This window comes from Pocillopora verrucosa, chromosome 11 (assembly GCF_036669915.1).
Source record: "Pocillopora verrucosa isolate sample1 chromosome 11, ASM3666991v2, whole genome shotgun sequence".
Lineage (NCBI taxonomy): Eukaryota > Metazoa > Cnidaria > Anthozoa > Scleractinia > Pocilloporidae > Pocillopora > Pocillopora verrucosa.
In genome coordinates, this window is record NC_089322.1 from 4,906,797 (window position 1) to 4,934,423 (window position 27,627).

The 27,627-nt window shown below is 38.5% G+C and overlaps 1 protein-coding gene and 1 pseudogene across 1 annotated transcript; both read right to left on the reverse strand.

Annotated features, from left to right (window-relative positions):
- Nucleotides 1–456: 456 nt before the first annotated feature.
- LOC131786733 (uncharacterized) lies at nt 457–27,526 on the reverse strand (annotated as a pseudogene).
- LOC131774861 (tetratricopeptide repeat protein 28-like) lies at nt 3,411–22,127 on the reverse strand. Its single transcript, XM_066174779.1, has 3 exons — nt 22,099–22,127; nt 4,884–10,938; nt 3,411–4,519 (listed from the first exon to the last, which is right to left on the reverse strand). Exons 2-3 carry the CDS (start codon nt 10,901–10,903, stop codon nt 4,498–4,500), a joined length of 6,042 nt encoding a protein of 2,013 aa, XP_066030876.1. The 5' UTR covers nt 10,904–10,938; nt 22,099–22,127; the 3' UTR covers nt 3,411–4,497.
- Nucleotides 27,527–27,627: the final 101 nt, after the last annotated feature.

The following is a 27,627-nucleotide window of genomic DNA, read 5'->3' on the forward strand; positions in this document are numbered from 1 at the left end:
TTTCATCAAATCAGGGGGCTTTCCACAAAGAATGACACTGACCAGAAATTTTGGGCTCATTTGAAAAGTATAATGGTTTGTGGCCTTCGCGAAGGCAACGTCAATTAAGGTCGAGATTTATCGGGATATGAAAGGTTCGCATTTGACTTTTTGTATAATTTTTAAGTTAAAACGCTTTTTTCTGCTCCTTTACTCAAAATGCACACGTCAAGCAACTTACATTCCATCATCATAAAAATAACTCTTACATGTTATGCATGCCTATATTTGGAGATGTCAGTAGCTAGTGCTCTCCATTCCTTCCTTTTTAAATTGATGAACCAAATTCTTATTTGAGAGTGGTTTTGGACAGAATATTAACACATTACGAGGGTTATCTCGTTATGAGTTGTAATTGAAAACACAGATAGATGCTCTGTTGGAGAGCGTGAAAATTACAACTTCTTTCTAAACATTTTAAGCTCTCAAAAAGTCGGGCATTGAACCCATCAAATGATTTCGTTGGCTCTTTCCGCGTGGGTCATGCGTTGGCCAATCTCCGCCTGTGTTACCATCGAAGTGATAATAAGGACCGTGACTGCTGGAGAGATACATTCCATTATTACTCAACGTTAATGATTTCGGCACTATACTGAGGCATTGATCAGAAACCTGTTTAACCAGTTTACAAGTGATTGATCCCGCCTTCTGTTGCACTATGCTACCAGAACCTTCCTTGCATGCGATCCAGTTATTGATGTTGCTCTTGATCAGGAATTCCTTGCCAATGCTGCGCCACAAAGAAAAGTCCATGGCCTCATACTGCGTCTCGCTCAGTGGAACTGTTTTAGACACTCGAACGATAGCGTCGCTAGCTGACCAAGATGGGCGCGGAGTGACAGCGTTTCGGCCGGTCCAGAAGCTTGAGTAGGCAGTGAAAGTGTAACTTTAAACTAGTGTCCAGCCCCTTCCGTCTGTTTGCTGGTCGCAGTAGACCTGGAAAGCGTTGCTACGGGAACCGCCATCAGGATCTATCCAATAAACGCCTGCACGGCGTAAGGGAAGTTCTCTTTGAGCACCTTACAGTTCAGCATTGTTAAGTCTTTGGAAAATCCTATGAAGTCTATAAAAACAAGATAGAAATGTAACCAGAGGGTATTCCTATCAAATCTGCTCATAAATGATTTTCTGATTGTATATATATATCACTGAACGCTGATAAATTTTGGGCGAAAGATATAATTACGTATTTACATTCCACTGACCGATTCTTGCTAATCAAAGAAAAGTTGTAAGCTCTTACATCGATACAAAAAGAAGAAGGGGCATTTGTAAATAACGTAATTTTCCGGTTGAATGAAAATCTCAATAACAGTTAAAGTTTTAAGTGCAAATAGCTCTTTGCAGCGTTGTTTTTTTCGGTATTTTACACCGTCAGTTAGGAGTTAGTTCGTGCATGAAATGAACATGTTCGCGAATTCAATAGTCGTATTCAAATTTACGACCAATGAAAAATTATAGCGTATGTGAAATTATTTCGAAAAAACGGTCGACAGAAAGTAATCATGAAAATAAACTGACATCAAAAGATGTCGTGCCATTACCAAGTTGCGTCCACCCTAAGAGAATGTGAGTGGTGTTGATGATAAATCGTGTTCGAAAAAATTGATTTCGTTCTTGAAGTGGAAAAAAAGGAATTGTCGGTGAGGCCGCTAGAAATGATACGCGACTACTGGCTATTGATGATGGTTTATAGGGAAAAAAACGCTGTTTAATTTAAAAGTTTTAAACATATAACGTCAGTCACATTTAAATCATTTGAATTAGCTAATGAGCGCGTGCCTGAAATTGAACACTAATAAGGGCCTGGACCTAATTTTTCTAGGGGAACCCCAGGTAGGTGAGGTAACCCGCCTCCCCCACCTCCATGTAAACAGGCCCTAAAAATGAAAGTCCGTAATTGCGCGCGCCAAGGCGTAACTGCCAACTGAGTTCTTTCAAAGTTTTTTTTTAGGAATTCCATAAATGCAGAAATATTGCAACAGTTACAATGATAAATTGTTCCAAAATTCGATTTAGTTTATTTGGATCTAGGAGAGATGATTCGAAAACTGAAAAGACTGTCATATGGCACTTGCTTATAATGGTCGAAAAACAAAAGATAAAAAACAAACCCAACAGAATATTTAACAACACTGTTCGTTTTCTCTGATCCAACACTGGGCCGGCGGTGAGGAAACTTGTTTTAACTTTGCAATATTCTCGGTGCAGCCTCAGTAAATAACACAGTTGTAATATTGAATCAGTTGTAATCAAGCCAGGATACATGATTTATCAGATCACGAGACAAAACTCGTAGCATTGTATTATATAACCATCGCTTCAGTATTTGCGCAACCTCGACGAATTAAAACAAACCGTGTAAGCAAACATTTTTGACTTGTTTGGTTTAGAAGAGGGTCTCTGTGGGGTCATGGTTGACTTTAGACATTAAAAAGTCCGGTTGATTTCTTCTAATAAGATGTTCGGAAGCATAGAAATACAAAAACATCTTGCTCTTGTTAATTTCATTCGCCGCAGTGACTTCAAAGTTTTAGTGATTTCGCTACCGTGACAGATGAACCATGCAAATTATCTGTTAAGCAAACTCTGACCGTTCTATGTCAATGGCTCCCTGTAGTTTGGTTCTGAAATGTTCATACAGGTTTAAATAGCTCAAGCTCTCTAAACTCAAATAGGAAAGAACACAAACCATTTCTTTAAAAAAGAGTTGCTCGTTAAAACGCTGACCGATCGCTAATCAGTACGATAGTCGATACGTTTTGTTCGCCTCTTGTTTCACGTATCACCAGAGGCAAGTGATCAGTTAAAACTTGAAGTATTGACGAGCCTGCATGACATTCCTGCCATCCGCAAGCGATTTTAAACCTCTGTCTTCATAGATTAGTTTTAACCAGGATATATTTTGATGATTTTTTTCCGATTTAATTTTGAGTAAGGTGCCATTTCCCCATCAGTATGTTCTTAAGTTTAGGTAAAGCCGGGTGATATTGAATAACGAAAGGCAATATTTTCTTCTGCGTGATGTTTCCTTTGTTTTTTAAGTGATCCTTCTCTACTGGAGCAGACAACTCCAGATGTGTATTTCTCCAGAACTTCGTCAGGTTTCCTCGATCCCCTTCTTTAGTCGTGTTTTTAAACTCTGTATGTTTTTTATTTATTAAGTGTGGAGCGCGCCAGATTTGTTTTTAGGATGGGTAACGCTTCTCCTTATGCGAAACCTTTCTTTACGCCTTGTAAAATATATTTACGGGCCGGCACGATTCTGCCAGGCGTTGAGTAATATTAACAAATTTCTCCACAGTTGCCCGTATGTCAACAAAAAAAGAGAAGTGGTTGACAAGGATCTTTTAAGATGCTGCATCAAATTTATTCCTCGAATATTGAAGGTTTTGTTAACTAAACCTTACAAAAGGCTTTGAAAAAAAAATTAAACCAGATTCTAGTGGTTCGTTTTATACCTAAACTACTGTTTTAACTTTACTGATTTCGCTTAACTTTAAAGCCTTACTTAAGTCAACATTTTTCTGTGCTTATTATATTGGAAATATGATTTTTGCGTTGTTCAGTTGAAGGTTTCTTTATTCTTCTCTTTCTTAAATACAACTTATTACCTCCGGACTAATTCAGATCTAACAAGGAAAGTGTGGGTCTCCGCTTATAAAAGGGACGCTTACTGAGCTGCCAATCTCTAACCTTCGTCATCCTTTTACACTTAACTAGCGAATCACGTTAAGCTACACAGAGCGGAGTTCGCATACTAAGTAGATACCTTCGAGATGTTTACGCTTTACAAAATCATTTTCTTCTTTAAATTTCTTAGTCTTACAGTCAAGGTTGGTCATAACTAAAACAAGATTGATAATATAAAAATTGTAATGAACTTACCAACAGAATTAGAATCATACTTGAAAATATATCTTAAGAGGAAATACTCCTCGAAGACTGTTAAACAACAGCACAATAAACAGAAAATTCGGACAAGAAAGGGCGCACCCAAGGTACTGCCACTAAAAGAGTTACGTGCTATTCGTATAAATTACCAGATTAAAATTCGGTGCGGAGGATAAAAAGTACTACTTGTTTACACCTTAAGTCACCTCTAAGAAAAAGAGGTGTCGAGCGTGCTAAATTATACCTGTAAGATAAGACCGCCAAAAGGAATAAGAAATGATCAACTGGCTTATTATAATTTTTACTAAATGGCTTTTACTAATATACTATTTCTATTCATTTCCAACGTTTAAATAAGTAAAAAAAAACACTGGATAGATACAAATTTTGCCTTTTAACAATATTGAAAAAGAAAGCACAAAAAATTGAACTAGATCTAATTTGGGATAGCTCCTTTTTTAATTTCAATGAAATACCAGATAAAGTATTTTCTCTACTTTGCTCTATTCAATTTATGCATCTAAAAGTCTTTTAGCTCTGTTTCCTTCGAGTGATTCTCATTATTTACTCTGTCGGGGCTCTTTCTCTGTAAAAAAAAATGAAAAAAAAACAGCAATTTATTATTAACTCGATTAATATTTTGGATATAAATCATATACAATTATACCAAGCTCAATATCTAAAAATATAAATGGCTACCACTTGTATGTGATTGGCAGAGAGGCCCTTTCAAGATTCTATATTTACACCAGAGAGCGTCGATAGTAACTCTCCGAAAATAAATAAATATATATACATATATATATGCATATATGGATATACATTTAACTAGCCTTGATGTTCAAGGTAACAAAGGATCCCCGCCGACAGTCAGCGACGAGTAAACCACAGCTACCTTCACATCTACTTTGACTTTAATTTGTGAAATATCTTTTCGGACTGAGTCTTACCTCTGCTTGTCAAACCCGAGTCTCACGTCATCTCCAATCAACGTAAACGAAGCCCACTCAGACACTCTGGTACACCCGCTTGTTTTCATCCACTTCATGGCCTGATGAAGGGATTCACTGGCACTTTCTCCCTCTACAAGGTGTTTGTAGAACCGACTCATCAGCTGCTCTGTTGCTGAGTCTGAAATGGCCCACAGCGCAACCAACACGGAGCGAGCACCGGATCCTAAGAACGCACGGGCAATTCCTATAACTCCCTCGGCTCTAATTTGACCCCTTCCACTGTGACAGCAGCTAAGTACTACCAGTTTAGCTCTGACTTTCACTCGTGATACATCAGCCATCGTCAACATGTAATCTTCCTGTGGTGGGATACCGTTTTGCCTGTTGGAAGTAGGAATAGGGGAGAGGGCAATTTCTCCTCTCTCGGCGTCACCATGGGCAGCAAAATGAATGAGGCTCACTGAACTTATCCGCTCAAGCACCGCCTGCTTCGTTGCTTCTTCTCCTACCAGAGGCGGAACACCCACTAGTCGTCCGACCATTTCCGCTTCCTTTCTTGCACCTGGCAGTGGCGGCAGCCAATTAACCTTAGGGTTGCCTATTATCAAGGCACCAGTGTTGCTGTGATAGTCCTCTGGGCTATCTTGAATAATCTTGAGTGCTGTCAAAGAAGGAATGACACGGATTCTATGAGTCTCCGAGAGGTATTGGGCTCCCTCCTTTTCACTCAGTGCAGCAAAGGGAACTTTGTACAGACTGCGGTCAGGAACGATAATAACTTCAGGCTCCACAAGCAAATCATAAACGGGAGCAATAAACATTTTGTAACACAAAAATAGACTTGAAATCATTTTCTTGTCCTCGTCCTCGTCCTCGTCCTCGTCCTCATCCTCGTCCTCGTCCTCCTCCACGAGTCGTAATCTTGCTGAGCTCTTCTTTGCGGGGGAGAGAGGTCGCAATTTAACCATATTTAAAGACCGATCTTCACAATCCTTAGTGGGCAAAATACCAAGACTCCGGAAATTATCATCCAAAAATTTACTCAAAGGCAAATCTTTGGGCAACCCAGCCTGAACTAGGTTCTCTTTTACTGATATTCTTCTATAGTGAAGGACTCCACTTGTCTTTAAGATCCACAAACGCAGATCACTGTGAAAATAAGAAATGTACAGACAAGTACAGTTATTTTTCTTTCTAAAAATGTTCTCAACGCCAAACCAAGATTGCGGATTAGCAGAGATGTGCGTTCCAACCGAGTACTTCTCTACCATTAAGTCTGATAGGCCTCTAGCTCGACCCAACTCCTCAACATAAAGAGCATCCCGAGCATTTCCGGCGTAACAAAGCAAACTACAAAGCAGCTTGTAGGGAAATATTCCTGAGCTCTCCAAAAATGATGTTTTGAACTGATCATTGGCGCCTAAGAAATATCTCAGCTCCTCATACTTCTCAATGCAGAGATAAAGACACGAAAGGGATTCTTTTTTTTTATCTTGCGACAAATACAAAATGGCGTAACTTTGAAGGATTTCGAACTCTTTTCTTCTATCTCCAATATCTCTGGATATCGATAAGGCTTTCTCTAAGCATACTTCTGAGGCTTCATAATCTCCCATAGCTCTACACACACGTCCAAAGTTTGCAAGATCTGCTGCTTTCCCTTCTTTATCACCAATTTCGGTTCTGATGACAAGCGCTTTTTGGAGATACTCTTTAGCCTTGTCGCATTGCCTGAGCGACTGAAACACAATACCTAGGTTTCCATAACATGATGCTTCCCCTCTTCTGTCACCAATTTCAGTTTTGATGGCTAGCGCTCTTTGGAGATACTCTTCAGCTTTGTCGTATTGCCCAAGCGACTCAAACAAATTACCAAGATTTCCGTAGTCAGTTGCCTCTCCTTCTCTGTCGCCAATTTCAGTTGTGATGACAAGCGCCTTTTGGAGATACTCTTGAGCCTTGTCGTATTGCCCGAGTGACTGAAACACAGTACCTAGGTTTCCATAACATGATGCTTCCCCTCTTCTGTCACCAATTTCAGTTTTGATGGCTAGCGCTCTTTGGAGATACTCTTCAGCTTTGTTGTATTGCCCGAGCGACTCAAACAAATTACCAAGATTTCCGTAGGCACTTGCCTCTCCTTCTCTGTCTCCAATTTCAGCTGTGATGACAAGCGCCTTTTGGAGATACTCTTGAGCCGTGTCGTATTGCCCGAGTGACTGAAACACAGTACCTAGGTTTCCATAACATGATGCTTCCCCTCTTCTGTCACCAATTTCAGTTTTGATGGCTAGCGCTTTTTGGAGATACTCTTCAGCTTTGTCGTATTGCCCGAGCGACTCAAACAAATAACCAAGATTTCCGTAGTCAGTTGCCTCTCCTTCTCTGTCGCCAATTTCAGTTGTGATGACAAGCGCCTTTTGGAGATACTCTTGAGCCCTGTCGTATTGCCCGAGTGACTGAAACACAGTACCTAGGTTTCCATAACATGATGCTTCCCCTCTTCTGTCACCAATTTCAGTTTTGATGGCTAGCGCTCTTTGGAGATACTCTTCAGCTTTGTCGTATTGCCCGAGCGACTGAAACAAATTACCAAGATTTCCGTAGTCACTGGCCTCTCCTTCTCTGTAACCAATTTCAGTAGTGATGACAAGCGACTTTTGGAGATACTTTCGAGCCTTGTCGTATTGCCCGAGCGATAGAAACACAGTACCAAGGGTACCGTAGTCCGTTGCCTCTCCTACTCTGTCGCCAATTTCAGATCTGATGACAAGCGCCTTTTGGAGATACTCTCGAGCCTTGTCGTATTGCCCAAGCGACTGAAACATAGTACCTAGGCTTCCATAACATGATGCTTCCCCTCTTCTGTCGCTAATTTCAGTTCTGATGCCAAGCGCTCTTTGGAGATACTCTTCAGACTTGTCGTATTGCCCGAGTAACTGAAACAAATTACCAAGATTTCCGTAGTCAGTTGCCTCTCCTTCTCTGTCGCCAATTTCAGTTCTGATGACAAGCGCTCTTTGTAGATACTCTTCAGCCTTGTCGTATTGCCCGAGCGACTGAAACAAATTACCAAGATTTCCATGGTCACTTGCCTCTCCTCTTCTGTCGCCAATTTCAGTTCTGATGACAAGCGCCTTTTGGAGATACTCTTGAGCCTTGTCGTATTGCCCGAGCGACTGAAACACAGTACCTAGGTTTCCATAACATGATGCTTCACCATTTCTGTCGCCAATTTCAGTTGTGATGACAAGCGCCTTTTGGAGATACTCTCGAGCCTTGTCGTATTGCCCGAGCGACTGAAACACAGTACCTAGGCTTCCATAACATGATGCTTCCCCTTTTCTGTCGCCAATTTCAGTTGTGATGACAAGCGCTCTTTGGAGATACTCTTCAGCCTTGTCGTATTGCCCGAGCGACTGAAACAAATTACCAAGATTTCCATGGTCACTTGCCTCTCCTCTTCTGTCGCCAATTTCAGTTCTGATGACAAGCGCCTTTTGGAGATACTCTTGAGCCTTGTCGTATTGCCCGAGCGACTGAAACACAGTACCTAGGTTTCCATAACATGATGCTTCACCATTTCTGTCGCCAATTTCAGTTGTGATGACAAGCGCCTTTTGGAGATACCCTCGAGCCTTGTCGTATTGCCCGAGCGACTGAAACACAGTACCTAGGCTTCCATAACATGATGCTTCCCCTTTTCTGTCGCCAATTTCAGTTGTGATAACAAGCGCTCTTTGGACATACTTTTCAGCTTTGTCGTATTGCCCGAGCGACTGAAACAAATTACCAAGATTTCCGTAGTCAGTTGCCTCTCCTTCTCTGTCGCCAATTTCAGTTCTGATGGCAAGCGCCTTTTGGAGATACTCTTGAGCCTTGTCGTATTGCCCGAGCGACAGAAACACAGTACCAAGGCTACCGTAGTGCGTTGCCTCTCCTTCTCTGTCACCAATTTCAGTTCTGATGACAAGCGCCTTTTGGACATACTTCCTAGCCTTGTCGTATTGCCCGAGCGACTGAAACAAATTACCAAGATTTCCGTAGTCAGTTGCCTCTCCTCTTCTGTCGCCAATTTCAGTTTTGATGATAAGCGCCTTTTGGAGATACTCTTGAGCCTTGCCGTATTGCCCGAGCGACTGAAACACAGTACCTAGGTTTCCATAACATGATGCTTCACCATTTCTGTCGCCAATTTCAGTTGTGATGACAAGCGCCTTTTGGAGATACCCTCGAGCCTTGTCGTATTGCCCGAGCGACTGAAACACAGTACCTAGGCTTCCATAACATGATGCCTCCCCTTTTCTGTCGCCAATTTCAGTTGTGATGAGAAGCGCTCTTTGGAGATACTCTTCAGCCTTGTCGTATTGCCCGAGCGACTGAAACAAATTACCAAGATTTCCGTAGTTAGTTGCCTCTCCTTTTCTATCGCCAATTTCAGTTCTGATGACAAGTGCTCTTTGGAGATACTCTTCAGCTTTGTCGTATTGCCCGAGCAACAGAAACACAGTACCAAGGTTACCGTAGTCAGTTGCCTCTCCTTCTCTGGCGCCAATTTCAGTTCTGATGACAAGCGCCTTTTGGAGATACTCTTGAGCCTTGTCGTATTGCCCGAGCGACAGAAACACAGTACCAAGGTTACAGTAGTCAGTTGCCTCTCCTTCTCTGTCGCCAATTTCAGTTCTGATGACAAGCGCCTTTTGGAGATACTCTCGAGCCTTGTCGTATTGCCCGAGCGACTTAAACACAGTACCTAGGTTTCCATAACATGATGCTTCCCCTCTTTTGTCGCCAATTTCAGTTTTGATGGCTAGCGCTCTTTGGAGATACTCTTGAGCTTTGTCGTATTGCCCGAGCGATAGAAACACAGTACCAAGGTTACAGTAGTCAGTTGCCTCTCCTTCTCTGTCGCCAATTTCAGTTCTGATGACAAGCGCCTTTTGGAGATACTCTCGAGCCTTGTCGTATTGCCCGAGCGACTTAAACACAGTACCTAGGTTTCCATAACATGATGCTTCCCCTCTTCTGTCGCCAATTTCAGTTTGGATGACAAGCGCTCTTTGGAGATACTCTTCAGCTTTGTCGTATTGCCCGAGCGACTGAAACAAATTACCAAGATTTCCGTAGACAGTTGCCTCTCCTTTTCTGTCGCCAATTTCAGTTGTGATGACAAGCGCCTTTTGGAGATACTCTCGAGCCTTGTCGTATTGCCCGAGCGACAGAAACACAGTACCTAAGCTTCCATAACATGATGCTTCCCCTTTTCTGTCGCCAATTTCAGTTTTGATGACAAGCGCTCTGTGGAGATACTCTTCAGCCTTGTTGTATTGCCCGAGTGACCGGAACAAATTACCAAGATTTCCGTAGTCAGTTGCCTCTCTTTCTCTGTCGCCAATTTCAGTTCTGATGACAAGCGCTCTTTGGAGACACTCTTGAGCCTTGTCGTATTGCCCGAGCGACAGAAATACAGAATTAAGGTAATCGTAGTCAGTTTCCTCTCTTTCTCTGTCGCCAATTTCAGTTCTAATGATATGCGCTCTTTGGAGATACTCTTGAGCCTTGTCGTATTGCCCGAGCGACTGAAACAAATAACCAAGATTTGCGTAGCCAGTTGCCTCTCCTTTTCTGTCGCCAATTTCAGTTCTGATGACAAGCGCCTTTTGGACATAGTCTCTAGCCTTGTCGTATTGCCTGAGCGACAGAAACACAGTACCTAGCATTCCATAACATGATGCTTCTCCTGTTCTGTCGCCAATTTCGGTAGTTATAGTAAGGGCCCTCTCAAAATATTCCTTCGCCTTTAGGTTTTCGCCAAGTGTTTTAAGTATAATTCCAGACTTTATGTATAAGACAAACAGCATCTTGCTGAAAAGATCTATAAAGATGTCTTTGCTTTTTTGATCGGTGCTATTTAGCAAAATCAAACATTCCCTGCATATCTCAATGGCTTTCTGAATGCGATTTGAGTTGACCAAGAACCTGGAAACATAGAAGGCGATGGTCATGAAAGCTATCATGGCTTCTTCTATTAGGTTTCCATTGCCATCCTCTCCTGTAATCAGGGAAACATTATTTTTAAGTAACGCAATACAAAGTGATTCGATAATCTGGATTCATAATGAGTCACTACAAACCGGAACACACATGTTAAGTTACAAAAGCAAGCTTGGTCGATTTCACCTTGAAACTTTTTGTAACGAGCTGAAAGTGTTAGAATTCACTATATCGGCTTTAAAAAAAATTGAAGAAGGGTGTGGATAAGTACAACTGGAACACATCAACGGATCACATTCGGTGAAACTTTTACAATTTTATCTGACCTACACAGATTCTTTGAAGCAGACTGAGGGACTGTCACGCTATGAAAGTCATCTGTTATCCAAATGAGTTTTGATCCAGCTGTTTCGTTTATTCTTCTTATCAAGTAAAAGAAAAAATGACGCATGCTTGAGTTTGATTAACGATCGTATGTCGTGGGGTCGCGCCATCAATTAGGTGGTTTTGAAAGGCTGCAGGTTTCTTAAAAAAACAAGAAGGATTGATAAACCTTTTACTACAACGTTCTTGGAACATTTGAAAATGTTGTTCTAGCAGTTTATCACCGGTTAACGAGCTTACTTATCTGAGGTATATGGCTGAAAACGAATCTATTCGTAACTGATAAGGATGATTGCCAGGATTTGAGGTAACAGTGGTTTGACAAACTCGGTTTGTCACCCTTCATTTTACTTAAGTTGTGATCTTTACACAACATGACATGACTCTAAAGTCACAGGATAAAGATAAACAAAACAGCATTTATCTTAACTTTTGCTGTGAGAACTTTCCCATTGCATAGTTTCTATAAACAACATTAATCAACGGGGTAAGTTTCTAAAAAAACTTTGGTGGGATATACAATATAATTTGGCTTTACCAACTGAGTTGAAAATGTAAATTGGCCATTGTGATGAGTTTATGAAGCTGACGTTTCGAACGTTAGCCCTTCATCAGAGCATTTGATAATCTTGGGGAATCAATGATGTTGTACTACCAGTATTCTGCAAAGAAACTAGCAAATAATTTCTCCAAAAGTACACCGATTCTGGAACCGAAACTACCCACCGAGCTGGTTATCCTCACACCGGTCATTTGTCATGAACATATACGTTGTCACGACCAAAATGTCCATTTCTCGTCTTCTTTGGGGCGACCGATGGAAACTTCATGGAGAAATACAGCGTCACGCCATCGTGAAAAGGTGTTTATGACAACTGACCGGTGTGAGGATAGTTTCGTGTAGATCAACCGACTTCAACATGTTTCAAATAACATACAAGTATAACAGTTTATCTTCAGAGAATTTCAGATTGCTGAAATTCCCATGGAAGAAGGTGCAGCACTCTGAATCTGGATGATATGTACACGATTTGAGGTTTATGTTTGTAGTTACGTCGAGTTGTCCTCCACGCAGGTTGATCAATTTTTTTAAAAGATGACAAACGGAGGCGAGATTTCTCTTCGGGATATTGCTCATAAGATAACATTCTTTCAAAGCCTTTCATTTGTCTGAAACGTTTGTTGTTGAGAACATTAGGTGTAAACATCGCCAAATTATGCAATATCTGATTTTTGAGCTTTTTTTGCGAATTGCCCTTATAAAAAGTGGAGGCAGGCCCGCAGAGATTTTTACATATTTAAAAACATGAATATTATAACCAGCTAGGTGGTTACTTTCGGTTCCAGAATCGGTGTACTTTTGAAGAAATTCAGATGAACGTTTTCCCTGTTTTACCCGACAACAAAAATGACCGAAACTGTACCGAGATGAATAATCTATTGGTGTGTTCACATTCACTCCCAGGGAAAATTGAATGAATCAATGTGAAGATAAACGATGTTACTATGTATGGTAGAAGTGCCAATTTTTAATGTTTTATTTAGCTTAAAATAGAGAAATAAACATTTCACTCTTTTCTTGCGACGTTTTTGTATGAAAATCAGGCCCCAGGCCTCGAACAAGCAGTCGTTGTTACCATGGCAATAAGAGTGTTGCGGCCTTTAAAAAGGGCATTTTTGTGCATCCCCCCTGAGTGCCTAACTGCACGTAAAATTTGAAGGGGGTTGAAAATTTTCATTTCCCAAGATGTTTGATTCTTATAGACTTGATCTTAAGCGTTTTAATTCTTGGGCTAACAGGAGACAACCTTTAAGTACAACTCTCTGGAAGATTTCCTGACATTCCGCTGTATGGCATGGAACGCTTGAAAATATTATTGTAGCAAGCTATTACCAAGTAACGAGCTTACTTATCAGATGAATGTCACTGAAAACGAATCTATCCTTAGCTGATGAGAATGATGAACAAGCTGTGGAGCCACAGAGGTTTGACGAACTCCGGCTTTGTGACGAATTTATTTCATCCGGTGGCGATTTTTGCACAACATAACATGACTTAATAGTCACAGGACAGGACAGGACTTAAAAAAAATAATAATTTATGTATTTGCGATAGAGAAGTTACTTATTTCATATGTGACCGTAAAGTTAAAACTAAAGTTAAGACAAAGTTACTCTAAAAAAAAAGTACACTGATAAAATTAATGACCGATAAAATTGACCTCACAGCTGACACTTTTGAAAGTGAAACGACAAAAACAATGAAAATCAGATAACAATTTTTCCTACATTCCTAAACTTCCCTCAGTAATGAGGCCAACCTATACCATGATTTTTAAGTGTTTTGTTCCACGGAAGAGATGAACAACTTTCAATATATCTTGATTAATGTAAGAACCACACGATACGATTCTACACGTTTTTGATCTTTTAGAATATCAAATATCATTGATGAATAAAGTTGATTTTTCTTGTCAGTAAAGGGTTTATCGAGTTTATATGAGAAACAAAATAATACATGGTTGCTTGTGGATATGAAATTTCTCTTCTCGTGTTCAAATCGACATCTCACCCATTCGCTGCGCTCACTCTTGAGCTACGTAGTTAAACACTCGAAGAGAAATTCCATATCCACGCGCGCCCATGCATTATTCTCTATGTAATCCTCTTTTTCACACTTTTATGCAGGCATACACCATGAGTTTGTTAAATAGCACCAGAAAAATCTCTAGATTTTTAACCAAAGTTGTTTGGGTTTATTCTATAGCCTAACAAAGTAGTCGAACCAAATTGATTTTTGAGGTTCGAAGCTCACATCCATCGTAAAAGTAAGCGTTCTGATCAATAACACTATGACAAGATTATAGTAAATCAGTCAAGTAACGTTCTGTTCCTCACCGGAAATACACTGTCTTTCTTCGTGAGCTCTTAGCGTTATAGGCTGACTTATCTTCTTACGGAAGACTTTGGTGCTTTAACAAAAAGTGAACGAGGTCAAATTTATTACTAATGCAAATTACGGCCACTGGAAAACTACGAACTCTTACATCGCGATTATCCTATAACATCAGCAATGAAATAAATATATTTGCCTAATTACGTAATTGGGAAAACAATCAGTTTCTGCAATTACGATTATTCACAACGTGATATGCAAACAAAAAAATCGGAAAAGCATTCATAAGGCTTTCCTATCAGAGCTTACTTCTCCAGAGTGACTGAATACTTTTAGATAACAAAACCCGAGTACCTAAGTTTCCCAAACATTCCGAAACTTGCGCTTTCACAGTTTTTTTAGGGTATCCCGATGTTTTGAGTATCCAGATCACTTCTGTTTTGGGCATCCCCTCTTGGCTATTAATTCGAAAGTAAAACGGCAAAAATAATAGGGACCTTAAGCAAACCACGACGGGGACGGCAACGAGGACATGGAAAAGCAAAAGATCTAATTGGCGGAACACTAGCTCAGCACGCGCGTTTTAAAACTTTTTACATTTCTTAGCCATCCTATGCAAAACAACAACGGGAATTCACCACGATTTGCGTCGTCTGCGAACCGAAACCGCGACGGCAGATTATTTTAATTTCCATTTGGAACTCAACGCTTCTTTTATACGTTATGCTGAAGTGTGGCGCCGTATGAGAAGGGAAATAAATGCAGCCATTTTTTAAATCCTAATTGAAGGCAGATATTCATCTTTTAATCGAAATCTTCCTTGCATCAGCTGCTTTATTTTTCACCAATCATTCTGTAAAGTTGTAATCGGACAGTGTAATCGGACAGTTGGCTGTAATCGGACACCTGTAATCGGACAGTTGCAATTGAAGAAGTATCATACTAAGTCCGCTCAGCTAAATCCACCAATCGCACAATTAATCACAATAACCATAGCAACAACTACTTATCCTGGAAAAAGAAAACTGGTGAATTTCAAAAATGGAGTGATGTTTTCCTTTTTCACGTTGTCCTTACCGGAGATGTCTGTCGAAAATGTATTTGTTGTTTTCAAAAATATTTAATCACTCGTATGTCTACAGACCGAATTGGATTCCACTCGACCCTATTGCCATATATCAATCATAAAGTTGCAATTTATTCGATTGTAAATGGTTTAAAAAAAACTCCATTATCCACTGATTCACTTGCCAAGTTGTTATCAGACAGTTTGTTATCCAATAAGGTTGTTATCGATCAGTTCAATACGTTAATCACATTCAAAGTGGCAGTTTGAATCAACCAATCAAACAATTAAACAATTTACGCCTCCTTTGTTAGTCTTTTAATGCAAATTTTCTTTCTTTTCTTTCGTAACCTGGCTGTTTTTCTTTCTCGGAATTTGTAATTTTTATGATTAATTGGTAAGAAGACTTTGTCCAATTCAGTGTGTAACCGTACACGTGATAAATAGATAGGACTTCCGCTGCGCGGTCGTCCGACTTTTTCATCACTAGTATGATTACAGACTCCACTCAGTCCTATTACAAGTACATATGATCATAGTGAATTCAAGGAAGTTACTTTGTTGTTGTAGCTGATGAGAAACCGGCTTTTTACAAGTAATGAGTTCATTTATCTGACGAATGTCCCTGAAAACGAATATTTTCATAGCAGATGAGGATCATTGATAAGATGTGAGGTCACAAAGGTTTGACATGGTCGCTTTGTAACGAATCCATTTCACTTCGGTGGCGAACTTTGCACAACGTTAAGCTTCTTAGCAGTCACAGAACAAAGATGAAACCGAGAAAACAGGGCTGATTTGTTGCGGGTTTTGCCATTAATTAAAACATTACTCATGTAAAATTAATCTAATTAACAATTTACGATAACTATTAACTGACTACGTGACAGAATGCTTAATATCCTTCTACTTGCACTTACCAAGTTGTCAACCTCGTGCTTGATGCTTTTGAAAGAGAAACGACAGAAAAATCTTGAATGAAAGACGGTTTTATGGCTCTTTCCTACATTCCAAAACCTCCTTCTCTTGACTAACCTTAACCACGACCGTTTTGTTATTCAGGGAATACCACAAAATTTCCTGGCGATTCTGTTAGATTTTAAAACATTTTTTAACCGGAGTCTGTTTCTTTTTTTTAACATCTTAAAATATATGTAAAACACTAACTGAAATTCTAATAGCAGTCTAATTCACAAAAGTTTCCCTAATGGCCGGCATTTAACTGTGACTTTATATTATGTTGTTAACTTGTGGCTGCGCGACGCGTAGAAATTTATTCACTTCGCTTGCAATTTTTGCATAACATTTCATGACTTGATAGGCACAGGAAAAATGTTACAAAACAGCATTCATTTTAGGCTTTGCCATTAAAACGTTACTCAAACAAAGTTACTCAAAATAACAATAGACTATTACTAATTATTTTGTAGAGGATAGAAAGCTGTATATCTCTATGTTAAACACTTCCACTCATACTAATCAAGTTGTTGACTGCGTGGCGGATGCTTTTGAAAGTGAAGGCAAAAACAATGAAGGACAGCCGGGACTTTCCCGACGATTACTGTGATTGTTTTGTTTTTCAGATGAGAATGCAATCATTCAGAACATCCAAAGGGTATATTTTTAGATATTAAAACAATTCTCTACAGCTGTTTCTTCTTTAACACCTTAAATCGTTTGTTTGTAAACCCTCAGCTGACATTTTGATATAAATCTAATTCACAAAAGTTTGCTTGATGGCCGGCATTTTAACTTGGATTTTGAACTAGTGTTCTTAAAGCGCAGCTAAGCGAAGTATGGAAACAGGTTTCTTCGTAGACTCCAATATGTAAATGTACCACCAGCTTAATTACTCGCTGACTCATTCAGGTGTAGACACTATTGGGAATAAGTAACTTTGATCTAGATTTTTATGATCCAAACAGAACTTTTGGATTTACTCATCACGTGGAGAAACCAAAAATCCTCTCCCCCCTCAGTCACTAATTCCTCCAAAGACAACTTGTTAATATTTTCAGTGATTGCGGAGTGCTTTTATTGCGTAGCTTGACAATTAGACAGTAATATTACTACTGGAAAACAAAAGCCCCCTCAGAACTTAGCCGCAGGCAAATCAATCATTTTTCATTGCGAGTATTCAAAGAAGCAGGCGAGGAATATAGTCATCAGTATGATATCTAGTTTCCCTTTTCTTAGTTTTTTGGTTTTTTTTCGTAGTGATCAGTGGTGACCATATTGAATACTGACTCAAAGTAATATTCAATAAGTTTTTAAGTGTTAACAGTCTTAGCCCGACAAGAAAGATACACCTTAACTAGCGCTGCAGCGTTCTAGAAACTTTCCTGACATTGTGCAATATGGCAACATTCCAAAAGGTTGTTCTAGCTGTTTATTACCAAGAAAAAGGCTTACTAATCAAGCCAATGCTGCTGGAAACGAACCTTTTCATAGCTGACGAGGATGATTTGTAAGATGTGAAGCCACGGAGGTTTAACGAAGTCGCTTTGAAACAAATTCATACATTTCGCTTGCGATTTTTGCAAAACATTACACGACTTAATAGGCACAGGAAAATGTTACAATAAAGCATTCATTTTAGGCTTTTCCATTAAAACGTTACTCAAAACGGCAAAGTTACTCAAAATAGCAATAGACTATTACTAATTACTTTGTAGAAGATAGAAAGCTGTATACCCCTGTGTTAAACACTTCTACTCGTACTTACCAAGTTGTTGACTTCGTGGGGGATACTTTTGAAAGTGAAAAGACGAAAACAATGAAAGACAGCCGGGACTTTCCCGACAATGACTGTGATTGTTTTGTTGTTCAGATGAGAACGCAAACATCCAGAACATCCTGAGGTATATTTTTAGATATTAAAAACATTCTCTATACGGCTGTTTCTCCTTTGACACCTAAAATCATTTGTTTGTAAGCCCTAAGCTGTCGTTTTGATATAAATCTAATTCACAAAAGTTTGTCCGACAAGAAAGATAGACCTCAACAAGTGCTACAGCGTTCTAGAAACTTTCCTGACATTGTGCAATATGGCAACATTCCAAAAGATTGTTCTAGCAGTTTATTACCAAGTAATGAGCTTACTTATCATACCAATGTTTCTGCAAACGAACTTTTTTGTAGCCGATGAGAATTTATAGTAAAATTTTAAGCCACAAAGGTTTTACGAAGTCGCTTTGAAACAAATTCATACATTTCGCTTGCGATTTTTGCATAACATTACATGACCTGATAGGCACAGGAAAAATGTTACAAAAAAGCATTCATTTTTGGCTTTGCCATTAAAACGTTACTCAAACAAAGTTACTCAAAATAACAGTAGACAATTACTAATCATTTTGTAGAAAGAAAGCTGTATACCTCTGTATTAAATACTTCTACTCGTACTTACTAAGTTGTTGACTTCGTGGCGGATGCTTTTGAAAGTGAAAATACAAAAACAGTGAAGGACAGCCGGGACTTTCCCGACAATGACCGTCATTGTTTTGTTGTTCAGATGAGAACGCAATCATTCTGAACATCCAAAGGGTATATTTTTAGATATTAAAACCATTCTCTACGGCTGTTTCTTTTTTAATACCTTAAATTCGTTTGTTTGTAAACCCTAAGCTGACATTTTGATATAAGTCCAATCCACAAAAGTTTGCCTGATGGCCGGCATTTTAACTTTGATTTTGAACTAGTGTTCTTAACTTGCAGCTAAGTGAAGCATGGAAACAGGTTTCTACGTAGACTTCAATATGTAAATGTGCCACCAGCTTACTCACTCACTGACTCGTTCAGGTGTAGACAGTATTGGGAAAAACTAACTTTTATCTAGTTTTTTATGATCCAAATAGAACTTAGTCACTTATTCCTCCAAAGGCAACTTGTTAATATTTTTTCAGCGATTTCGGAGCGCTTTTATTGCTTGGTATGACAATCAGACAACGATAATATTACTGGAAAAAGAAAGCCCTCTCTGAACTTAATATTCCACTTACAAAAAATAAAAATAAAGAAGACACAAAACCAATGTAAATTCAGCCACAGGCAAATCAATCATTTTTCATGGCGAGTATTCAAAGAACCAGGCAAAGAATAGTCATCAGTATAATATCTAGTTTTCTTAGTTTTTTGGTTTTTTGGTTTTTCGGTTTTTTGGTTTTTCGGTTTTTTGGTTTTTCGGTTTTTTGGGTTTTTTTTTGTGGTGATCAGTGGTTACCATATATTGAATACTTGCTCAAAGTAGAATTCAATAAGTTTTAAGTGTTAACGATCTTAGCCCGACGAGAAAGATACACCTTGATTAGTACTTCAGCGTTCTTGAAACTTTCCTGACATTGTGCAATATGGCAACATTCCAAAAGATTGTTCTAGCAGTTTATTACCAAGAAATGAGCTTACTTATCATACCAATGCTGCTGGAAACGAACCTTTTCATAGCCGAGGCCGGATGATTTGTAAGCCTTGAAGCCACGAAGATTTAAAGAAGTCGCTTTGAAGCAAATCCATTCACTTCGCTTGCGATTTTTGCATAACATTACACGACTTGATAGGCACAGGAAAAATGTTAACAAAACAGTATTCATTTTAGGCTTTGCCATAAAAATGTTAATCAAACCGGCAAAGTGTCTCAAAATAACAATAGATTATTACTAATTACTTTGTAAAAGACAGACAGCTTTATACCCCTCTACTTAACACTTCTACTCGTACTTACCAAGTTGTTGACTTCGTTGCGGATGCTTTTGAAAGTGAAAAGACAAAAACGATGAAGGACAGCCGGGACTTTCCCGACTTTGACCGGGACTTTCCCGACGATTACAGTGATTGTTTTGTTTTTCAGATGAGAACGGAATCATTCAGAACATCCTATGGGTATATTTTTAGATATCAAAACCATTCTCTTCTCGTTCGTTTGTAAACCTTAAGCTGACATTCTGATATAAATCTAATTCACAAAAGTTTGCCTGATGGCCGGCATTTAACTGTGACTGTTTTGTTGTTCAGATGAGAACGCAAACATTCAGAACATCCCAAGGGTATATTTTTAGATATTAAAAACCATTCTCTTCGGCTTTTTCTTTTTTAACACCTTAAAATCGTTTATTTGTAAACCCTAAGCTGACATTTTGATATAAATCTTATTCACAAAAGTTTTCCTGATGGCGGGCATTTTCACTTGGATTTTGAACTAGTGTTCTTAAAGCGAAGCTAAGTGAAGCAAAGAAACAGGTTTCTACGTAGACTTCAATATGTAAATGTGCCACCAGCTTACGGTCACTCACTGACGCATTCAAGGTGTAGACAGTATTCGGAATAAATAACTTTAATCTAGCTTTTTATGATCCAAACAGAACTTTTGGATTTAAAAGTGGGGAAACTAAAAAGCTTTCTCCCTCTCAGTCTCTCATTTCTACACAGGCAACTTGTTAATATTTTCAGTGATTGCGGAGTGCTTTTATTGTGTAGCTTGACAAGTAGACAACGATACGATTACTGGAAAAAGAAAGCCCTCTCAGAACGAAGCATTCCACTAAAAAAAAAACCACAAAACAAATGTAAATTCAATCATTTTTCATATCGAGTATTCAAACAAGCAGACAAGGAATAGTCATCAGTATAATGTCTAGTTTCCCTTTTCCTAGTTTTTCGGTTTTTTTTTTATTCTTTTGTGGTGACCAGCGGTGACCATATGTTGAATACTGACTCAAAGAAGTATTCAATGAGTTTTGAGTATTAGCATTCTTAGCCCGACGAGAGAGATACACCCTATTTAGTACTACAGCGTTCTAGAAACTTTCCTGACATTGTGCAATATGGCAACATTCCAAAAGATTGTTCTAGCAGTTTATTACCAAGTAATGAGCTTACTTATCATACCAATGTTGCTGGAAACGAACCTTTTATAGCCGATGAGAATGATTGGTAAGATGTGAAGCCACGAAGGTTTAAAGAAGTCGCTTTGAAGCAAATTCATTCGCTTCGCTTGCGATTTTTGCATAACATTACACGACTTGATAGGCACAGGGAAAATGTTAACAAAACAGCATTCATTTTAGGCTTTGCCATTAAAACGTTACTCAAACAAAGTTATTTAAACTAACAATAGACTATTACTAATTACTTTGTAGAAGATGGAAAGCTGTATACCCCTGTATTGAACACTTCTACTCGTACTTACCAAGTTGTTGACTTCGTGGCGGATGCTTTTAAAGGGAAAAGACGAAAACTATGAAGGACAGCCGGGACTTTCCCGACAATGACCGTGATTGTTTTGTTGTTCAGATGAGAATGCAATCATTCAGAACATTCTGAGGGTATATTTTTAGATATTAAAACCATTCTCTATACGGCTGTTTCTTCTTTAACACCTTAAATCGTTTGTTTGTAAGCCCTAAGCTGACGTTTTGATATAAATCTAATTCACAAAAGTTTGCCCGACAAGAAAGATAGACCTTAACAAATGCTACAGCGTTCTAGAAACTTTCCTGACATTGTGCAATATGGCAACATTCCAAAAGATTGTTCTAGCAGTTTATTACCAAGTAATGAGCTTACTTATCATACCAATGTTGCTGGAAACGAACCTTTTTACAGCCGATGAGAATGACTGGTAAAATGTGAAGCCACAAATGTTTAACGAAGTCGCTTTGAAACAAATTCATACATTTCGCTTGCGATTTTTGCATAACATCACATGACTTGATAGGCACAGCAAAAATGTTAACGAAACAGCATTCATTTTAGGCTTTGCCATTAAAACGTTACTCAAACAAAGTTACTCAAACTAACAATAGACTATTACTAATTACTTTGTAGAAGATGGTAAGCTGTATACCCCTGTATTAAATACTTCTACTCGTACTTACCTAATTGTTGACTTCGTGGCGGATGCTTTTGAAAGTGAAAGACAAAAACCAAGGAAGGACAGCCGGGACTTTCCCGACGATTTTTGAGATTGTTTTGTTGTTCAGATGAAAACGCAATCATTCAGAACATCCTGAGGGTATATTTTTAGATGTTAAAACCATTCTCTGCGGCTGTTTCTTTTTTAACACCTTAAATCGTTTGTTTATAAACCCTAAGCTGACATTTTGATATAAATCTAATTCACAAAAGTTTTCCTGATGGCGGGCATTTTAACTTTGATTTTGAACTAGTGTTCTTAACGCGGCACCTAAGCGTAACATAGAAACAGGTTTCTACGTAGACTCCAATATGTAAATGTTCCACCAGCTCACTCACTCACTAACTCATTCAGGTGTAGACACTATTGGGAATAAATAACTTTGATCTAGCTTTTCATGATCCAAACAGACCTTTTGGACTTACTCATCACTTGGGGAAACTCAAAACGTTTTCTCCCCTCAGTCTCTCATTTCTCCACAGGCAACTTATTAATATTTTCAGCGATTTAGCGCCCATTTTGAAAAAGTGCTCATCCTGTTGGAAGGAAAACTTAGCTCTTATAGATGAGGAGTATTATCATTTCTTTACAGGCTTACTATCTCTAAATGGTACATCGTATATGGTGTATCTTTTATTGAAAAACTTATGCGTTGCGTTACACGGAAAATGGCAAAAATTCAATTAGCGCCCAGCCATGAATGAATACCCATATACTATTAAGGTACAACACTTTAAAAAGCGCCCTGATGAAATCATCGAATAAATGTGGTTATCAGAATTTGAAAAATTCAACCACGAGCTTCCTATATACAGGATTGTCCGATAACTTGAGACGAGCTTACATCAGTTCAGCTTCTGCCTGAAATTGTACATTCTAAGTTTCCTGAAAAGAGTTAAATTCTAAGCTAAGTAATTTTTACAACAGTAATTGATTTGATTAGGAAACAAACACACAGGCTGTAATTCTTCGAAAAATTCACTAACCAGCTTAAAAATTGAACAATTTTCAATCGATCACTTTAATTTTCTTATCGTGGTCCACGAAGCGAATGTTTTTCTTTATCTGAGACATGGCGTGCACAATTGCAAGTTTCAACTTTGAAATTTTAAAATCACATTTCTGATGACTCATCTAGGAGTTGTTTTGGGAGAGGGGAACATGTACAAGAGAGGAGATATATAGTACCTATTCAGACATTCTTAATTAAGTATTCTGGTGATCTCTTCCCTTCCAACACGTCATCAAGTGACTTAACAAGACTATTGGTTACGTCAGACTTTGGCTAATGTGGTAGAGGCTGGGGTGTGATATTCTTTCAGAGAAAAGTTTTACTACCGAGATCTAGGGTGTCCCCCCCCAACAAAAAATGTTAGTCTTCTGAGGGGTATTACAGCTACCCCCATGTTTTGGTGCTTATGTATCGCGAGGGAAAATGTTGGAGAATCAAAGTTTCCATTTTTTTATTTCAAGAAAAAGTGAAAACATTCACATCTTTGGAAACCAAACTCCATTTCTGAAGGAAATTACTTTTAACAATCCTCTTACTTTCTAGACTTAAAAGAAAATGTTTGAGTTGTTGAGTTATTTTTTTTTTAACGGAAAAAATAGCTGTATTTTAACGTGTGGAGTAGTAGGTAGCTCGCACCAATCAGATCACCGCATTAGGATATGTCTCGCACCAATCAGATTGCTGTAGGCAGTAAAAGTGTAACTGTAAACTAGCGTCCAACCCCATCCGTCCATTTGCTGGTCGCAATAGACCTGGAGAGCGTTGCTACGGGAACTGCCATCAGGGTCTATTCAATAGACGCCTGACGAGGCGTATGGGGACTTCTCTTTGAGCACTTTACAGTTCAGCACTGCTAAGTCTTTGGACAATCATATGAAGTCTATAAAAACAAGATAGAAATGTAGCCAGAGGGCATTCCTCTCAAATCTGCTTATAAATGATTTTCTAATTGTATAGATATCACTGAACGCTGGTAAATTTCGGGTGATAGAATAGAATTTTTCTCAGAAGTATAACCAGCCCAATTGTTTTGTTGGATCACAGATTGGTGCTGGGTCTCTTGCAATTCAAGACTTAGTTATACAAAAATATTTGGTTTTTAACCGAAAGAAGAGGAATATGAAAAAGTAATCCAAGAAACTTAAACCTCGTTGAAGGTACACTCAAGACACGGCTTTCATTTCTGGAACAAACATTATTCGGGGAAAGTACGTAACACAAGTACAGACACATTTTGAAATTCCCAATCCTGAAAGGATGGCATTAAATGGCATGAAACGTGAAATGTAAGGGCATGAAGTGAATTTAAGTCAATCTCTCTTCTTTTAATAAGTTTATACTGATGTCTTAAAAAGTAAAAGAGAAATATCATACCTAGTTCCGTCAGCTCTGCCAAACTGTACGTCCCATTTCTCAATCGTTTGATAATTTCGTTCTTGCAGAGCAACACCGCCTTGTAAAGATATAGATTGCCTTTTGCATCCACGTCCAACACTCTGAAGCGTCGCTCATCCACTCCCTTGGTGTCGGTGATTAGAAACAAAAAATCTTCTTCAAAATTTTTGGTCCTAGTTTTCCCAATGTGAACCACTGTTTTGACTATTGTCAAGTGTTTTTCACGACCACTGAAAAAAAGTACTTACGTTGGTATAAATCACCAAATCAATTAATCGACAAAGTGAAAGCTCTGAAAAAATAAAAAGTATTTTTCGGTTCTAAAGATTTCTTGAGTAGGATGTATGTATGGGCAGCGAAAAATCTAAGGTAAACTTAAATTCATTCAGTGGTGTAAAAGTTAATAATATCCTGAGGTCGAGAAGAAAACGAAATAAAAGATCATCAAATGAAACAACATCATTCCAGTGCAAAGATCCTGAATTGATCGATGGCTGAAATGAAATTTTCTGTCGATCCTTTCATCGAGATCCAAGTTGCAATACTACCGGCTGATAAATATGCTTTTAAATGTTTAGAGTCTTCAAAGAAACAGGATAAAACTCGTGGTAATTTATTTTTAATCTCAATCATCCATGTCATCTAATTAATAAAGGTTTTGTGACAGTATTGATGTTTTGACAGCTGATGAGACTATTTGCCCTGAGGAGTTTATAAGGAAAACGCACGATTTTGCACTCAGGATGACTATCAATAAAAATAACCCAAATTTTTTTTTACAATTTACTCAGAAGAGATAGTTGATGAGGCAAGCAATAAACTAGTTTGTACTTTAAGATAATCTTGTGCAGCCTTCTTTTTATAATTTTAGATGTAATCAAGCCAATAACATTAGATGTTTTAATCAAACATAATATTATACCCATAAAAACCTATTTACATTCCACTGTCCTATTCTTGTTCATCAAAGAAAAGTTGTGAGTTCCTACATCGATACAAAAATAAGGGGCATTTGTAAATAAAGTTATTTTCTGGTTGAAAGAAAATCTCAAAAGCACTTAAAATTTTAAATGCAAATACCTCTTTGCGGCGTTAATTTTTTATATATTTTACACCGTCATTTATGAGTTAGTTCGTGCATGAAATGAACATGTTCGCGAATTCAATAGTCGTATGTAAATTTACGACCAAGTCAACTTAATTTTTGTTTTGATGTACTGAAAAATTAAAGCGTATGTGAAATTATTTCGAATAAAACAGTCGACAGAAAGTAATCATGAAAATAAACATCAAAAGATGTCGTGCCATTACCAAGTTGCGTCCACCCTAAGAGAACGTGTGTGGTGGCGATGATAAATCGTGTCCAAAAAAAGTTGTGGTTTAAGTTTTGATTTCGTTCTTGAAGTGGAAAAAAAAAGAATTGTTGGTGAGGCCGCTAAAAAGGATACGCGACTACTGGCTGTTGATGATGGTTTGTAGGGAAAGAAAAGCCGTTTAAAAGTTTTAAACATATAACGTCAGTCACATTTAAATCATTTGAACACTAATAAGGGGTGAGGTAACCCGCCTAGCCTTGGTCGAAAAGTAAAACGCGTTAACATACAATCTTACAACCCCGGGGTGCTGGGGCAAGGTTTCTTTAGGTTTTTGTTGCGCTTTCAATTAGGGAGGTTGAGCAAAAAAAGAGAAAGACGAAAGATTAATTTTCGGACACGTGTGTATTTATTCATAAAGGCGTCACGCTTTGTGTCACGCGGTGTTAGGTTACGCGAGGAACCATTGACTTAATATGTTATAAGGAATAGTTTGAAATATGGTCGATTTACAACGCTAAATATTCCGAAATGTGAACACTTTACACTCCTTGAGTGTCCGTTGCGGTTTCTGGTGATTTCTGCCATGAGACGGTTAGGAAATGTACAAAGTTTTTAAAACACGTGTTTCACTTTTGAGCTTTTTGCCATGAACGCGACCTCGGCTAGGGGGGTTGCCCCACCTTGAGACGTTTACATGGCAAATTGTCACCCCGGCTGACAGGGTTACCCTACCTGGCAGACCGGGAAACCCTCCTAGGCAAGTCAACCCACCTATCATGTAAACGGGACTGAAATAAAATAAGAAATTATATGGACAGGCGGGTTACTTCACCTACCTGGGGTCCCCCACCTACATGTAAACAAGCCCTAAAAATGAAAGTCCGTAATTGTGCGCGCCAGGGCGTAACTACCTACTCTCTTTTTTAAAAATTTTTTTTAAAAATTTTTTTTTTTTATGAATTCCATAAATGCGTAAAAAAAAATTCGATTTAGTTTATTTGGATTTTTGAGAGATGATTCGAAAAGTGAAAAGACTTTCATGTGGCACTTGCTTATAATGGTCGAAAAACAAGAGAAAAAAACAAACCCATCAGAATATTGAATAACACTGTTCGTTTTTTCTGATCCAACACTAGGCCGGCGGTGAGGAAACTTGTTTTAACTTTGCAATATTCTCGTTGCAGCCTCAGTAAATAACACAGTTGCAATATTGAATCAGTTGTAATCAAGCCAGGATACATGATTTATCAGATCACGAGACAAAACTCGTAGCATTGTATTATATAACCATCGCTTCAATATTTGCGCAACTTCGACGAATGAAAGCAAGCTGTGAGCAAACATTTTTTACTTGTTTGGTTTAGAAGAGGGTCTCTGTGGGGCGATGGGTGACTTTAGACATTAAAAAGTCCGGTTGATTTCTTCTAATAAGATGTTCGAAAGCATAGAAATACAAAAAAATATTGCGTTTGTTAATTTCCTTCGCTGCAGTGACTTCAAATTTTTAGTGATTTTGCTACCGTGACAGATGAATTATGCAAATTAGTCTGTTAAGCAAACTCTGACCGTTCTAAATCAATGGCTCCCTGTAGTTTGGTCCTGAAATGTTCATACAGGTTTAAATAGCTCAAGCTCTCTAAACTCAAATAGGAAAGAACACAAACCATTTCTTTAAAAAAGAGTTGCTCGTTAAAACGCTGACCGATCGCTAATCAGTACGATAGTCGATACGTTTTGTTCGTCTCTTGTTTCACATATCACAAGAGGC